Source organism: Populus nigra, chromosome 4 (assembly GCF_951802175.1).
Source record: "Populus nigra chromosome 4, ddPopNigr1.1, whole genome shotgun sequence".
Classification (NCBI taxonomy): Eukaryota; Viridiplantae; Streptophyta; class Magnoliopsida; order Malpighiales; family Salicaceae; genus Populus; species Populus nigra.
This window is the reverse complement of record NC_084855.1, coordinates 9,856,738-9,872,625: the sequence shown is the minus strand read 5'-3', so window position 1 is coordinate 9,872,625 and position 15,888 is coordinate 9,856,738. Positions and strand designations below refer to the sequence as shown.

At 33.0% G+C, this 15,888-nt stretch overlaps 3 protein-coding genes across 3 annotated transcripts; 1 reads left to right on the top strand and 2 right to left on the bottom strand.

The window, feature by feature from the left end:
* The first annotated feature begins 3,133 nt into the window (after window positions 1-3,133).
* On the top strand, window positions 3,134-5,982 carry LOC133690956 (uncharacterized). Its single transcript, XM_062111239.1, has 7 exons — window positions 3,134-3,327; window positions 3,442-3,511; window positions 3,602-3,661; window positions 4,153-4,267; window positions 4,871-4,986; window positions 5,157-5,281; window positions 5,662-5,982. The coding sequence occupies exons 1-7, from the start codon at window positions 3,251-3,253 to the stop codon at window positions 5,783-5,785; spliced, it is 687 nt and encodes a 228-aa protein (XP_061967223.1). The 5' UTR covers window positions 3,134-3,250; the 3' UTR covers window positions 5,786-5,982.
* A 193-nt stretch (window positions 5,983-6,175) lies between these two features.
* Window positions 6,176-10,186, bottom strand: LOC133690955 (B3 domain-containing protein REM16-like). The gene is given in 5 exon segments (XM_062111238.1): window positions 6,176-7,870; window positions 8,038-8,198; window positions 8,727-9,282; window positions 10,047-10,091; window positions 10,094-10,186. Coding segments are annotated over 5 exon segments (1,086 nt in total). The 5' UTR covers window positions 10,163-10,186; the 3' UTR covers window positions 6,176-7,615.
* On the bottom strand, window positions 6,266-6,691 carry LOC133690696 (uncharacterized). The gene is made up of 2 exons (XM_062110954.1): window positions 6,568-6,691; window positions 6,266-6,477 (listed from the first exon to the last, which is right to left on the bottom strand). Exons 1-2 carry the CDS (start codon window positions 6,689-6,691, stop codon window positions 6,266-6,268), a joined length of 336 nt encoding a protein of 111 aa, XP_061966938.1.
* Window positions 10,187-15,888: the final 5,702 nt, after the last annotated feature.

Sequence of the window (15,888 nt, the reverse complement as noted above, 5' to 3'; positions counted from 1 at the left end):
TTTTAGGTTGGTGTTCAATTTTGTCACCTTATATTTTTATTATATAATTAAACAAGTAATCTAAAAAAAATAAATTATTAAACTCAATGAAGTCCATGACATAATTTGCTTAGGAATTAAGATTGATTTAATATGTCATTATTTCAATAGTTTTAATGGAAAAACAATATTATCTTGAAGTTTTGTTAAAAGTCAAGTCATGTTTTTTCCGGTCATTAAGATTGCATTTTGATCCATGAAATAAATTAATTTAATTTGGGATAACTCCAGCGTGATTTAGTTTGAAACTCGAGTTAGACAAATAGTTAGGTTATGAAATTTCAAGAGTGAGACATTAATCAGGTTTAATAACACAATCAACAAAATCTTCGTGCTCTTAATATTTTTTTTATATATTTTTAAAAATTATTTGACCTACAGCGAAGCTCGTGTCAATAGACTAGTTAATTACTGAAAAAGGTCAAAGACCAAAGAAAAAATAATGAAAATAAATTAATCTCAAAAGAGCCGATCTAACAATTAATTTTTTTATCAAAGGAAAAAAAACAATAAGATTCGATTTCTTTAAATTACATAATGTCCAATTGAGGTTTTAAAATAGCAAATGAAGAATTAAAAATTTGACAGATTAACTTGAGTTAACTCGGATAATTTTTTTGGGGTCCTTTGTTAAAATGGATTTTTTTTTTTCAATTTTATCCTTCAACATTAAGTTTTTTGTGAGATTATCATGGTTTCATGATTTGTTTTGTTTTATTTTTTTATAGGATCATTATGGTCTCATGACCCGGCATGCGAATTAGCTAGTTAATCCGAGTTGACCTTAATTGATTCAATATGCTGTCGTTTCAGTAGTTATATAAAAATTTCATCTTGAATATTTATTTTGATACAAATTACGTATTTACCAGTTATCCAAATTGCTTTTAGACTCGTCAAGTTGGCCATATCATATTAAATTAGTCTCCACATAACTTTTTTTATTTTTTATAAAAAAATTATCAAAATCTTAATATTTTTTTACATTAAAAAAATCAATTTAACCCGGAGTGTGTCAAAGAACCATCTCAACCCAATAGCTTAAGCTATTAGGTGAGGTCTTAGGATATAATTTATATTATTATCTAACATACCCTTTCAAGTGAAAACTCTTTAGACTTAAAACTTGCACAAACTCACATTATCTTGTACTTAATTTTTATCAAATAAACAAGAATGATGAGATTTGAACTCGTGACCGCTTGATTATTAAAACTTTGATACCATGTTAAAGAATCATTTTAATTTAATAATTTAAATTATTAAATAAAATCTTATGATATAATTTATATTATTATCTATTAGAGTATAACACGGAGAATACGATGTAATTAGATATCTGCATGAACTAAATTGACCGGTTGTATAAAAGGAGCGGGGAAAACAAAAGAAAAGAATAATCGAAGGTGAAATCAGTTCAATGAATCATATTCCCCAATCCAATCAACATTGTCCTTGTTAGCCACAGATTAATTGAATGCCCTTCTGCTTCAAATGAAAATCTACATGCAGCAGCTACAAGATCGGACAAGCCAATTAATGCATAGAGAGGAAATTCCTTTTTTTCTTTGTGCATAAATGAAAATGAAATTTCGTCGGAGAGATGGGAACAACGGGCAAATTTTGCATTCTCACTGCCACAAGACATTGACTACGTTGAAGGCTAGCCCCTAGCTACATATCCTCACCGGGCTGACTGAACTGAAGGTGACGGATAGGTCCCGAACTCCTGCAAACATTATTAACCAGACCAGTCCCGAACTCCTGCAAACATAAAAGTCCCGAAGTCCTCCTGCAAACATTATTAACCAGACCAGACCAGTCCCTTCTTTCTCTGACATCAATTTGTTGGAAGAAGATGGTACATGTACAGTTCTTTCCCCCCCCCAGGAACTGAGAGCAGTGGAGCCATGAATATTTAATCAGAGAGGGCCGTATGCTGTAAGAGTCAAGGAGCCAATCTCTAAAAAAACAAAGTGTTGAGAGGTTATGTCTGGTGCATAATTCGCTGTTTTATGAAAGTTGTGTTCTTACTTTTTTTTTTTTTTTCAATGTGAATATTTAAAAAATTTAGGAGTATCTCATTAATCTTATAAATAATAAAGTTAATAACTATAAAACTTTAATAACCTTTATATTAATATTTACATGATTCAAATCTAAAATCACAGGTAAAATTTTAATTTTAAACTCTTACTTCTAAATATCTATTATATGGTTAATTATTGTTGGTGTACGTATCGGGATTTAACATAGCTTCTATAAATTCAGCAACCCTATTGATGAAGTTTTGGATCGATATCACTGCAAACTGAAATATATTGCACCTAATTAATTTCACAGGACCCGCATTCAGAGTAGATCATGTGAGTACTGCAATCAGTTATTGGGGATTGCAGAATTAACACGAGGGATTTTTACTCTAGAATGTGAATGAAAACATTAAAGCAGTGTTTTTTTACAGTTTTGTTTTTCCCGTAAAAATAAAAAATTAAAACTCACAATAATCATTATTCATCATTAAATTAACAGATAAAAAAACAAAATACATGGCAAAACAATTAAAATATCATTAGAAACTAAAAATTTAAAATTAATTTCAAGAAGCTATTCTGTATTTTCACAAAGATTTCTTTTTATTATTATTAGGGTAGATAAGAAACAATTTGGTTTTTGAACAAATATATATAAAAATTAACAAGAGAGCAAAAAATAAAAAAATAGCTGGTATGAGCAACACAAAACAAACTTTTGAAATAATAAGCAAATATAAACAAATTGAATAATTTTTCATACATCATCATCTTAAAGATGAAAGAAAAAAATATGAAGTTGTAGCTCATGTGTTTTTAATATTCAAATACATAGATAAATTTCAGCTCAAATCTTTAAAGAGTGTTTTGAATTATGATACAGAATATGTTTTTAAATAATTTGTTTTTCTAGAAAATGCTGACAAACACCACCTTAGTTTTCACACGCATTATTCAAGAAAGGCCGGCTTTTCTTTTTTGGTGTTCATAAGACTTAAGGGCAGCTTTCTTCCTTGAAGAAAAATCCAGGCCCAAAATCAGTCGAATAAAAAAGGCCAACGATTAGGCCCTTTCCTTTAGCCGGGCTCTGAGTGGTTCTTCCTTCTCCGTTCCAGATTTCGATTCCTTTTTTGGATCTCACAACCCGAAGACGAAGAGAGACAGAAGTTGATAGAGAGATGACACTGTTTCACTTCTTCAACTGCGCGATTCTCACCTTCGGCCCTCACGCCGTCTATTACTCCGCCACTCCCTTGTACTCTCCCCTCTCAAAAGAGTCTTTTTAAATTCCAATAATCATCTTGCAGAAAACCCATTATAATTTCTGATTTATTTTAAATAATTTTCTGGTAAAATTAAATGTTTACAGGTCTGAGTACGACACACTTGGTACTTCTGTTAAAGCTGCTCTTGTTTATCTTGGAACTGCTTTAGTTAAGGTTTGTAGAGTCCTTTAATTATGGATTTTATTAATTTTAATTCAATGTTGGGATCTTTTAGCTAAGATTTCTTTTTATGTATGTTGGCAGCTGGTTTGCTTGGCAACCTTTCTTAAGGTGTCTGAGAATGATAGCTTTGATCCGTATCAGGTGCTCTTTTTTTTTGTAAAGATTAATTTTTAACAATTTTGAAGTTGATATGGAGCAATTTATATTTGTCTTTGATTAGCTGAATTTTGATGTATAAGAAGGCTAGAGAGTGTTAAAGAGGAAATAAAATGCTTAGATATGAAGGTAATGAAAACTGATTGTGTTGTATTGCGATCACCAAAGATATGCTTGTGAGGCTGCTTATCAAGTTTTGTGTATGAAAAATAAAAACTTTCCTGGAGCGATGAACAAAAAACAGAGAAAGGAGAATGATGTAGCATTTAATATCTTTTTACTGGCCTTCGTTTATAATTTCTTGTTTTAAATTCATCATATCGTTAAATTTCTCTCTTGAGATGACTAACATGCAAACTTATTTTCTTTTCACGCTAGTTGTGCTTGACTGCTTGCTCTTAAAGTTTCTCCTGCTTTCTGATAAGACTTGTATTCTGATTTGGGAATCACCTGTCGCTAACACCGCCTATATGCAGGAACTACTGAAAGCACTTATTGGATTTATAGATGTTGCTGGGCTGTACTTTGCCTTGACCCAATTAACTCATAGGAACATCTCCCAAAATCATAAATTTCAAGCTGTTGGACTTGGTGAGTTTAACTTGTCCAAGTCATATCATTTGAATGGCAACATTCTTTTCCCTTCAAAATTAAGCTGAGTTACTGCTTTGAATTGATACTGAATTGCTTCTCCAGAATCTTGCAACAGATTCTTCTATAATTTCTTCAGAAACTTATGGCCTCAACTTGTGGTATACTTCCTTAAGAAAAAAGGATGCAGAAAACCATAGTTCAAAAAATAGCAGCTGAGTTAGGGCGCTTTTTTTTTATTGTTATTGTGTGTTAGTTTCAACTGTTTCCCTCATTTCTTCATGGACATTTGTCCTTTTCTTGACCCTTTTCCTCTTGTTGATCCTGATCGTTCGGAATTTTTTCAAACTGCTTGTGTTTTTTATTTTACATGAAAAATATAGAAACTGCAACTGGTTTGTGCTGCTGTAAATGATAAAGAAGAAAATTAACGGTATTGTATTTATACATGTTGCAAATCTTCATAATCTCTTCTTTTCATGCTCGCATGCAAAAAGGAGTGGTTAATCTCATAAATCCATCCTCATGGTTTTCTTTTCACTTGGCCTTAGTTATGCAAGCTTAATCTTTATAAGCTTTACAACATTATTTCCCCATTTGCAGGATGGGCATTTGCTGATTCTGTTTTACATAGACTGGCACCTCTATGGGTGGGATCTAGAGGACTAGAATTCACATGGGATTACATTCTGCAAGGCCTTGAAGCAAACGCAAACTTGGTATGTTTGTTTTCTTGCTAATCTCTGTTACTGCTCGTCATATAATTTGCTTAGATTAATTTGAAACTTCAAAAGATAAAAAAAATTGGGATTATACATGTATGATATTTGTAGTGGATTTTTCTGTATGATATTTGTAGTGGATTTTTCTTCTCATCTGTGAATTTCAGGTGTTGAGTGTATCTCTTGCTGCTTTGGGATCTCTGATGTGGCTTCGGAAAAATAAACCCAAGACTTTGATTCCCATCATATATGCATGTGCGGGAATTGTGGCAACCATGCCATCCATCACAAGGTTTGCTACTCATCCTTCGTTCTTTGCATAATGTCAAAAGGTCATGTTTGTGTGTGCACGCGATATTTGAGCTATATAGCAATTTAGAAAAATGCGTTAGATTCAACAGTTACCCTACGATTGGAGGGTATCAAAAATCAGAGAGGCTGAACACTAGGTGTTTGTGTCAATTGTTTCTTAAAACCTTGTAAAAGTTGTTCTTGGAAACTGTTTTCTCTTTGCATGTGTAATGAAATTGCATTTCATTACAACCCCAAAGATGATAGCAAAAAGAGCATCATGAATTTTGTATGTTTATGGTTTCATTCTTCTGTGTCTGGAATAACAACCTGCACTGAGCTTATTCTTTCATCCGTCTTGCTAAATTATGGCTTTTGCAGCTACTTGAGAAGAGGATTGGGGTGGCATTTTCCTAAGGTGGTAGGCTTTGAACTGTTCACCTCTCTGATGATGGCTTTTATTAGCTGGCAACTCTTTTCTGCATGTCAAAGACCCTCTTCTTGAGGCAGTCCAGTAGCTTCTCTAACAGCAGATAGTTGGCTGAAGAAAAAGCTCTTGAAGCATATTGAAAGAATTCGCTGATCATATTGCTGTTAATTATCACTGCCAATTGTTGCCTCAAGAGGCTGTTGTGTTGCTTTTAAATTGCAGTCTCTTTTATATAACCTTTAGAAATTATTGAGAAACAATTTTGACTTGCACTGGACTTGGTCTTTTTCCTCCTGCCATCTGACTCAGAGTGATTCCTAACACCACGGAATTAGTTGCTCTCTATAATGTCCTGAGACTTGCTTGTCCTAATGACTCAACAGGAAGGTTTGAAGCCTTGGCATTCATTTATTTCACTAGCTCAAAAGGGTGAAATTGAACTTTCGCCTTGACAAGTGTTCAGAATGATAACAAAACTTGCATTATTGGGTAATTGATTGTCTTCTGTAAGCTTGTTACTTGTTCCTAACCTGACAAGTTGCACTTTTTTTTTTTTTAATCTCGGGTAAAGGAGTGGTTTGATACACATCTTAAACAATACACCCACTCATTTTCCTCAACCCACGCTTCAGTTCGGAGGAGTACAAATCCAACAGCAACCCCAACCAAAACAAGGCCGTTCATGATTGCATCAATCCTGAATATCTCACCCGCATCACTGCATTTAGAGGAGAGTGCACCTCCACCTCTTCCGTGCGTATTTGATGCTGCTCTCAACGAGCCAACCACTTTTGCAAAGCACCGCTAGGTGGAGACCGGCATGCTCAGAGCAAGGACACTGTTGCTGGCTTTTAGACCTCCATAGGGATTCATTCCTACAATGTCAACCACCTTGTTCGTTCTCTTGGGAATCTTGCTGTCAAAGTTCATGACTGCACCGGTTATCGTTGCAGGAGCAAAGGCAGCTGCTGCTGTTGCCATGTCTGAAATGAGCACAAGTTGGAAGTTATATAGCTTTGGAATTTAATAAGCTAACTGCATTGAATCAGAATTGCCAGATAAAATGTTGAAATTGAAGGAGGGGGTTAATGGGATTGCCTATATCTTGGATTGGAGAAGCTTGCAAGCAAGAAGAGAGAGGCAAGAAGGAGCGTTTTTGTTAAGGGATGAATTTGGATAAGGTGAGAAATACTATGGTTAGGTGCCACGAGGAGAAAGTGGAACTAGAGCCCTAAAGAGGCAAAGCAAATGCGAACTAGAGACCACACAAGCCCATGAAAGAGCTCGTCACTCGGCACCATTTTTTGTTTAAATAAGTAGCCCTTGACCCCTTTCCCCTAAACTCGGTATATAAACTTGCAATACACCGTAGTGAACATGGACAAGGGCCCATGCAACCCATCATTCTTTCTTATCAAGCTATCGTGACTGAGCTCAACTGATACCTGGGCAAAAATACGTGTCAATTGTGCATTAGAATGAAAGAAGAGCGTGGCAAAGCTAACCAGATGTTCCTTTTCCTCCCTTAATTACTGGATAACACCTAAACGGGAATCTAACCAGAAGGCAAAGTTACCTTCCCCCCCATCATACGCTGAACATATTGGTCATCAAAGGTCCTACATGGATTCAACAGAACAAAAGCGATCGATCTATGTACAATGGTCATAGATCATAGAAAGAACCGAGTAGGCATGGCAGACAGCGATGAGTTGTAATAGCCTTACGCCAACTCGGAGACAAGTCAGCAATTGTTATAGCTTACAACACGGAAGTTTAGCTAAATCTCCACAGTAGTCAACAACTCAAATCATAAAAAGATTTGGGTAGTTTTCATCCCAGATGATCAGTGTGCGGTGTGCCTAGCTTCATCCCTTGGTGATTCACAAATGACCTTCAAGGTCGCTAGAGAACACGAAAGATATTAACATCGAAGACAATAGAATTGTTCACTGCGCTGCTAGGTTCAAAAAGGCACACATCAAACTCCTGTAATTTGTTATCCAAAGCAAAATTCCTCCACCCAGAAGAAAGCCCTCCGCTGTTCTGAGATTTACAATATAAAAATTTGGTGTTCCACGTATTTTCTTTCATGCGAAGAATCACGTCTTTCTTTTCCAGAGTTCTGAAATGTCTATTCGCCCATCCTGAAGGGATTACCTGAATGAAGTAGCATCGTAAGTATAATAAGACCTAACTTCAAAGCTGCCTATCAATCCTGACACTGGAAACAATTTACAGTTACCTCTGGATAAAAAGAAAACAGGGACAATGAGATGAAATAGCAAGAAATTCAAACACATGATAACAAAGGAAGATATTTGTACCATGTAAAATTTCCTGTCTACATGTGTTGGTTTCATAACCACAACGAAGCCCTCGTTGGATTGTGCTGTTTGTGCTAACCGCAATGCATTGAGTTTGTCTTCCTCTGTTACCATCCTTCTACTAGATACATATGGCGCGTTGATAGGTATATGCTCAACATCTGACTCGTTTATAAACCATAAAAATTTAACAGGCAAGAAATTCCATCAACCACACAATTCTACGCATCTAGCAACACAGAGACACTTCATTCATTAACCATACATCTAACATCTATTAAAGAAAAAACAAAGGACTTGAGAACATTATAACAGGTAAAATAGCGAAAATGAATGAGGAGGTTTGATAAAATAAATAGAAACAAATTTCAAAATAAACGATAAAGAAACCTTGAAATTAAATACCGAAGAAAAATATTTCAAAATACAAAAACTGCCGGTGTCAGTTAAACAATAGGAGAAGCACATACAGAAGAAAAAAAGTGAACGCGAGCAAGCAACTTGTGTGATTTTCCATTAGGAAAAGATGGATGCTTAGCAAGGCGCTGGATTAACCAGTGATATTTCCGACACCGAGAACAACGATAGATAGCTACCAGAACAAGTCTAGTTAATGCCCACCGGCGGTGAGCCATTATTCATTCATTACATGTAGAGACATTCTAAATAACAAAATTACGAGTACTTACCAGGTTTAGTTTCTGTTTCCTCATCAGTAGAAGAAGGTTCTTCATATCTCACACTCTGCCTAGTTTGGGTCGGCTTACTAAACTTGATTTCCCTCCGAGTCTTTTTATTAATAGCTTCTGAGATAACAGTGTTTTCTACAGGTGTTTTGTAAATATAATCATTTGCAGATTTCTCTGCAGTGCCTCCAAGACTATCCTGGGGGCAGGCAATAGTAACTTCAGCAGAATCTTCTACAGTTTTCCTCTTTGCATGGACAAAACTGTCACATTCTCGGTGCCCACATTTTCTGACAAAATATGAAGCTGCCTTCTCACACAAGCTTTGTCCATCAAAAATTAGAACTTCAAAACATGACTCCCGGTTGTACTTGAAGATCAATAAATCTTTTTCCTCCAGAAAATGGTCCTTTACAAATTCTTCCCAGCCATTTTTGAAGAACATGGTGTCATCATCTGTGGTCAGTTCAACTTGCCAAGTACCGCCACTAGGACCTTTAAGAATTACATTTTCGGGCAATTTCTTTTTCAAATGATTAGAAAATTTTTCAGGGATCGGCTGCAATTTAAACACAGAGTGGCAATATGGCCAGCTATGATTTAGCATCATGAATACAAAATATATCAGCCATGATCACATATCATTCCATATCCTTGGTGAAAGTTAAAAATATTAGTTATAAAATAATGTCACATAAACATTTAAGTTTCTAGAACATCAAATTTATTGAGGCCAAAATAGAATAGTCCAAGGATCCAATTGCTAGAATCCAGATGCATATGAAACGTAAAAGGTAGCTCAGAAAACAGTAAGGGGACTAGAAGGAAAAGAGTATCCACAAAATGATACAAATAAGGGACAGCAAGGACCTAGATATGAATCACGTTACGCATTTCAACAAGCAGGATTGCTAGTTTTTGGCAAGGGGCCGCGAAATTAAGAAAAGGAAGAAAGTTATTCTATTCAATCCTTTAATGCATCAAACTTTTAGGGAGTAAAATTTAGTTCGGTTGAGCACATTTCAACGGCAACAGCAGAATATGTTAATCATTTGTAAACTTAACATCACTTATATATATATATTTGCCAGCATTAGTGAAATTAGCCACTTTTCCCAACTCATTTTCATGCAAATGTTACGAGACAAAACCAGATAAACCCTGAAAATTCGTTTAATAATGGGCTATTATCGCATCGTGACAAAACCACAATTAACTAAAAAAACAGACAAACCCCTGAAAGCCTAAAACAAAACCACGATACGAAATCAGACAAAACACCTGAAACCCTAAACGCACACGCTCATAGCTAAGAAAACTTACAAGATGATGACCAAAACCAGCATCGAGAATCTGCGAAAAATGGGTGCGCACTGGAAATGGGTCCAATACAGTTCCTCTTCCCAGCTTCTGCAATCTTCACATGTTTCTTCTCCCATTACCACTTGCTGAACTTACTGCTGTTCTGGATATCAGAAAGTGACTAGAATGAGCCAAACAAATCTTCAAAATTAAGAGAGGCTGTAAATTTATTCATAATTACTTTCTTTTACTGCAAACAAACTACATTATGGGACTTTTTACGGTTACACAACAACCACTACTACTACTGTCTTTCGTGTTAATTAAATGCTTTCGATAATTTTGGGTAAAAAGATAAATTACCTTTTCAATAAAAGATAGGAGGGAGAAAGTGTGAGAAAGATGGACAGCGAAGGGGACAAAATTTTGTAAGAACTAACCGAACGAGAAGTCAGTGCTGAGAGAGAGAGAGAGAGAGAGAGAGAGAGAGTTGCATTGACAAGACAGGGACATGAAACGAAGAGCCAACACGTGTTGCTCGCTCGGATCCTTGGGCCTTGGGATTATTCGTTCGGAATCCCTGCCTGTCTCTCTATTAATTTCAATGCTTTTTTTTTTTCAACCTGTTTTTCGACTTTTGTTTTTGTTTTCTGAGCAGAGTTAAGGGGAAAAAATAATAATAAAGAACATTTGAGAAAATATTTTGGAGGTATAAGCAAGTTTCATGAGTTGTAAATACAATTTACAACACGCGAGTCCTATTTATTATTTGTTAGTCGTATTTCGTGGTTGTCATTTGCAACACGAGTTATAGATAACCTAGGTTGTTTAGAGGGTATTTAAAAAAATAATAGAGGTTATTTTTTAAAGTATTTTTTATTTGAAAATATATTAAAATAATTTTTTTTATTTTTTTAAATTTATTTTTAACATCAACATATCAAAATGATTTAAAAGCACCACAAAAATTAATTTGAAGCATAAAAAAAATCAATTTTATTTAACCACACTCCAAAACACTCCCTTGATTCAAAATTAAAATCCAAAGAGCATTTGTCTTCGCTTTTATTTTCTTATTTCCTCCTTTTTCTCTCTCTGCACAATAACCTGACCCTCTTTTATCCTTGCCATCAACAACCTTACTCTCTCTCTTTCCATCACGAAACACACTTACAATAGCACGAGATCACCCATCTCTCTCTTTAGCCCCAGATTATCAGCCATCTCTCTCTATCTCCATTGTGGCAACTCATCCTTTTTCCAGCCAAAACAACCACATCTAGTCACCATCACCACCCATATTCTATATTTAAAGGTATATTGAACATTTTCCTTGGTTTTGAATTAGAGATTAGGTTCATTAAATATAATTTAAGTTGTTAATTAGGTTATTTTGTTAAATAATCAATGATTTTGGGTTGTTATTGATTGTGAATTAACAAAATTATTTTGAAAGAGTCAATGTTGATTTAGGTTAAGTTATAGATTATACTGAATTACATATAAAATAATAATATTAGCAATGAAATACATGAATTTGATTGATAATTTTGTTATGGTAGTGAAATTTGATGAATTTAGGTGTTCACTGATTAATTTGTTGAATTCAAGTTACTGTTATGATTTTGTTGATAAATTATGTACTTTGATTAACTCTAAGATAAATAGATTAGAATTGTATTTTGTTGTGTTGTTTGATAAAATGTCTAGTAATTTAGGAATATTATGCTTTCATGGTGGTATCATTGTCAAGACCGACAATGGTATCACTAATAATGGAGGAAGCCTTCAATTTCTAATAACTATATTAGATATGTCCTTTAACGAGTTATTTAGAATCATATGAATTTCTAATAATTGCATTAGATATGTCCATTAACGAGTTATCTAGAATCATATGTGATTGACTTGACTAGAATGTATTTGAAATAAAAGTTGAAATTACTTGAAGAATGTTGCAAACCGAGATCATTCAAGCTTGTTATATCGGTGTACCAATCTGTAGTGACAAGAGCGTGAACTCAATGTTTGGGTTTGCGAGGATTAATGAGATTAATAAATTGGAGCTCTATTTGAATAGTTGATGAATTAGAATTTGAGAAAAAATTTGAAGACAAGTCTGAATGTGTTAGTGCATGCAGTTTAAATGGTGGCATATAAAGAATTAATTGCAATAAGGTCTATAATTCAACTAAAATTTATGTTTAGTTGTGATGTGTTCGGGAACCAGTTTGTAGATGGTATTTCCGTAAAGGATATTACCAAAGGTTTAATTCATGGGAAATTTCAAAATTGAAAGGGCCACACATATATTGAAAACCTATTGTTTTGCAACGCCATCATTAGATTGACTCAAATCTAATTACTGAGTTGATGTTGACAATTATAAAAAAAAAGTTAAGTATGAGTATTGCAATGATTCAAGGTACTACAGAGAGGGATTATGAGCATGAAATCACCTATTGAAAGGTATGGATGGTTAAACAGGAAATATTAGAGCGATTATTTGGTATATATAAAGAATCATTTCAAAACCTATCTAGAACATTACTAGCATTTAGAGATTTAAATCCAAGAACAATTTTCACTTGGGATCATAAAATGGTTTATGGCAATAAAGCAATATTTAGGGGAGCATTTTAGACATTTAGTGCTTCAATTGATGGTTTTCAATATTTTGATCCTCATTTTTTAGTTAGTATTGACGATATTCATCTTTATGATAAATACAAGACAAAGTTTTTAAAGAGCAACATTCGATGATTGATGTAAATACCTACACGAGATGGTATCTACCCATTACATGTCATTTCATTACCCCTACATGGTAATGTTTCTCGAGGTATCCATGCAATCTGATGATATTTTAGACAGAATCGATTGGTATGAATATTGTTTTACATACAATATTTATTAAATACCATTTTATATTATGGATGATGATTACTAATTTGTTTTTAATATGTGTAAATATTTTCATTACTTAGTATAAGAGGCTCAAAAAGCAACAAAGATTATTTGTGAATGTGTCAATGAGATAGAATATATTGTGGTCAACACTATACTTAATTTGTGTCGTGATGGACTTCAAGAGGATTGGGAGTTTAAGCATTTTGAAGTGGCATTAGCAAAAAATGAGATTGCTCATCATGGGAGAGTTGGGGATGTTGGTCCATCCACGAGCATTCCAAACCAGTCCACGAGTGTCTCAGGCTCATCATCGAGCGTCTTAGACCCATCCACAAGAGTCCTAGGTCCATCCATGAGCTAGGGTGATATTGGTACGCCTCACATATGGTTTTTAATATATGTAAATATTTTCATTACTTAGTATAAAAGGCTCAAAAAGCAACAAAGATTATTTGTGAATGTGTTAATGAAATAGGATGTATTGTGATCAACACTACGCTTAATTTGTGTCATGATGGACTTCAAGAGGATAGGGAGTTTAAGCATTTTGAAGTGGCATTAGCAGAAAATGAGATTGCTCATCATGGGAGAGTTGGGGATGTTGGTCCATCCACGAGTATTCCAGACCAGTCCACGAGCGTCCCTAGCTCATCATCGAGTGTCTCAGACCTATCCACAAGAGTCCTAAATCCATCCATGAGCTAGGATGATATTGGTATGCCTCATATTTACATGGATATTACAGATTTGTCCTCTAGTTAAACGAGTTTTGATTATGCTCCAAACCTATTCATGAGTGCTTCAAACCCTTCTTCGAGCTGTGATGATTAGTAGATATAGTAACATGTTGTTATATGTTATGAGAATTATAAATAGATCAGTTAGTTTAATTTTGATAAAATATTATGTTATGTTAATTGTCAATTTAATTTTATTACTTATGATTGAAGATGTTTTATGTTGCTTATGTGAATTGTGTTTTGATGCTAGAAAACTGGTTATTTGAATTGTGCAAATTGTTGTTTTTCTTGGGGTAAGGATTTAATGGTAAAAGAGATTTTTCCAAGATGAGTCTGTTAGAAGCGTCTCAGATCCTTTCTGCGACTCGAGAATCGAAGATGTTATCTGCGACTCGATCAAGCGTGCTTAATCCCTAAATATTTTTTGCATATTTTATTTTACTAAAATTATTTTTTAATTGTGCTAAGTTCCCAAAAGACTCCTATTTTTCAAAGTATTATTTTCTTAAAAATTATTAAATTGATATTTTTAACTGTCTTTTGATAGTTTTAGACGTGCTAATATAAAAATATAAAATATAAAAATATTATTTTAATATATTTTTAATTAAAAAAAACTTTTGAAAATCATATTTTATCGTATTACCAAACACACTCTACACTAGCATTTTTTGTTTTAAAAATATCATCGCTTCAGGATCTTAAGTTTTAAATCCGAGAGTTAAAGTAGGGCGACTCTAATTAGCTTTTATCTTGCTTGCTTGGAACTTAATCGAGTTAGGTCTCACATATTGTATAGTAAATTAGTTATCTTATTCATGTTTTGCCATGGGTTGAAAATTTTTATTTTTAATAAGAAAAATAAAAAGCAAGCTTTTTTAATATGTTTTTTGGATAATTTTTTTCATCATAAATTGAAATGCTTATGCATGCATCCAATTAAATATATCAAAATTTAATCAAGCGATAACTAAGATTAAGATATTTAATCTCACAACACAGTTCATATACTCAGTTTTGTTTAATTCCTGTTTTTTAGAATAATTATTTTATTTAATCAAATGATTATCCATGCCAATAACAGGTAAAAAAAAGTCACCAACAAAAGCGAGTTGAATAAAATATATAGTTCAGCTATCAAACAATACAATATGGAATGGTGAAACAAAAAAATTAAAAAAAATAGCAAAAAAAAAAAAGATTTAGGTTAACCCATTATCTATTAATAACAATCTAAATGATCTCCAAATATATTTATATTATATAAATATATATTCTGGTTAGATTTGGATGGGTTTCAGGTCAGGATTTGATAATATCAATATCCTATCCATTATCCATATAGTAAGGTAATTATCTAAAAAAATATTCACATATTCAGGTCAGATCGAGTCTATATCCATCGAATTCAGATTAAATTGTCATCTTTATAAGGAAACACTCAAAATATTTAATATGTAATTATTCATGTCTACTTGCCAAAAGACTATTACAATCTTTTATATAGAAAAAACTAAAAACTGTTGTAATATTGAATATAAAAAATAAATTAGGAAAAATATTTCTTTAAATAGAAAAAAATAAAAAAGCATTATAATAAATAACAGGAAAATAAAAATAAAATATAATTAACTAAAAAATATTTATTTTTTCTTAAAGAACTCCGACATTATTTTTTGGCAAGCTTTAAATGGAAATATTTTATACCTTTCACGTCAATGTAGAATTCAATAAATTTTAATCATGACAAATAGTATTAATCTTGCATTCTGAATCTTCTATTTTGAGGGATTTGTGGAACTGCGAGAGTTTTTTCCTTTCTCTAATATAATTTCTTGATATCACGATGAGAAACATGATTTCCATTCTAATTAATTGAGAATCATGATCTTGTAAGAATTTGTTTTTTAAAAAAGTAGTTTACAAGCTTGTAATATGTTGCAGATAAATTTTGTTTTTACCGTAATAAAAAATATATAGGCTAAAAAAAACTATTTAATATTATTATTAAATCTAACCTAATATTTCAATCTTCAAACTTTCTAATTTGATTTTTTTTCTAACTCGAATTTAAAATTAAATTGTATGAGAGTTGATCTGACATTATCTAGTCACACCTTAATGAGTTCAAATACAATCCATCTAACTAGTAAAAAAAATCTAAGAAAAAAAATCTAAGAAAACAATTGAGAAAAAAAAGATGAAATTAATAT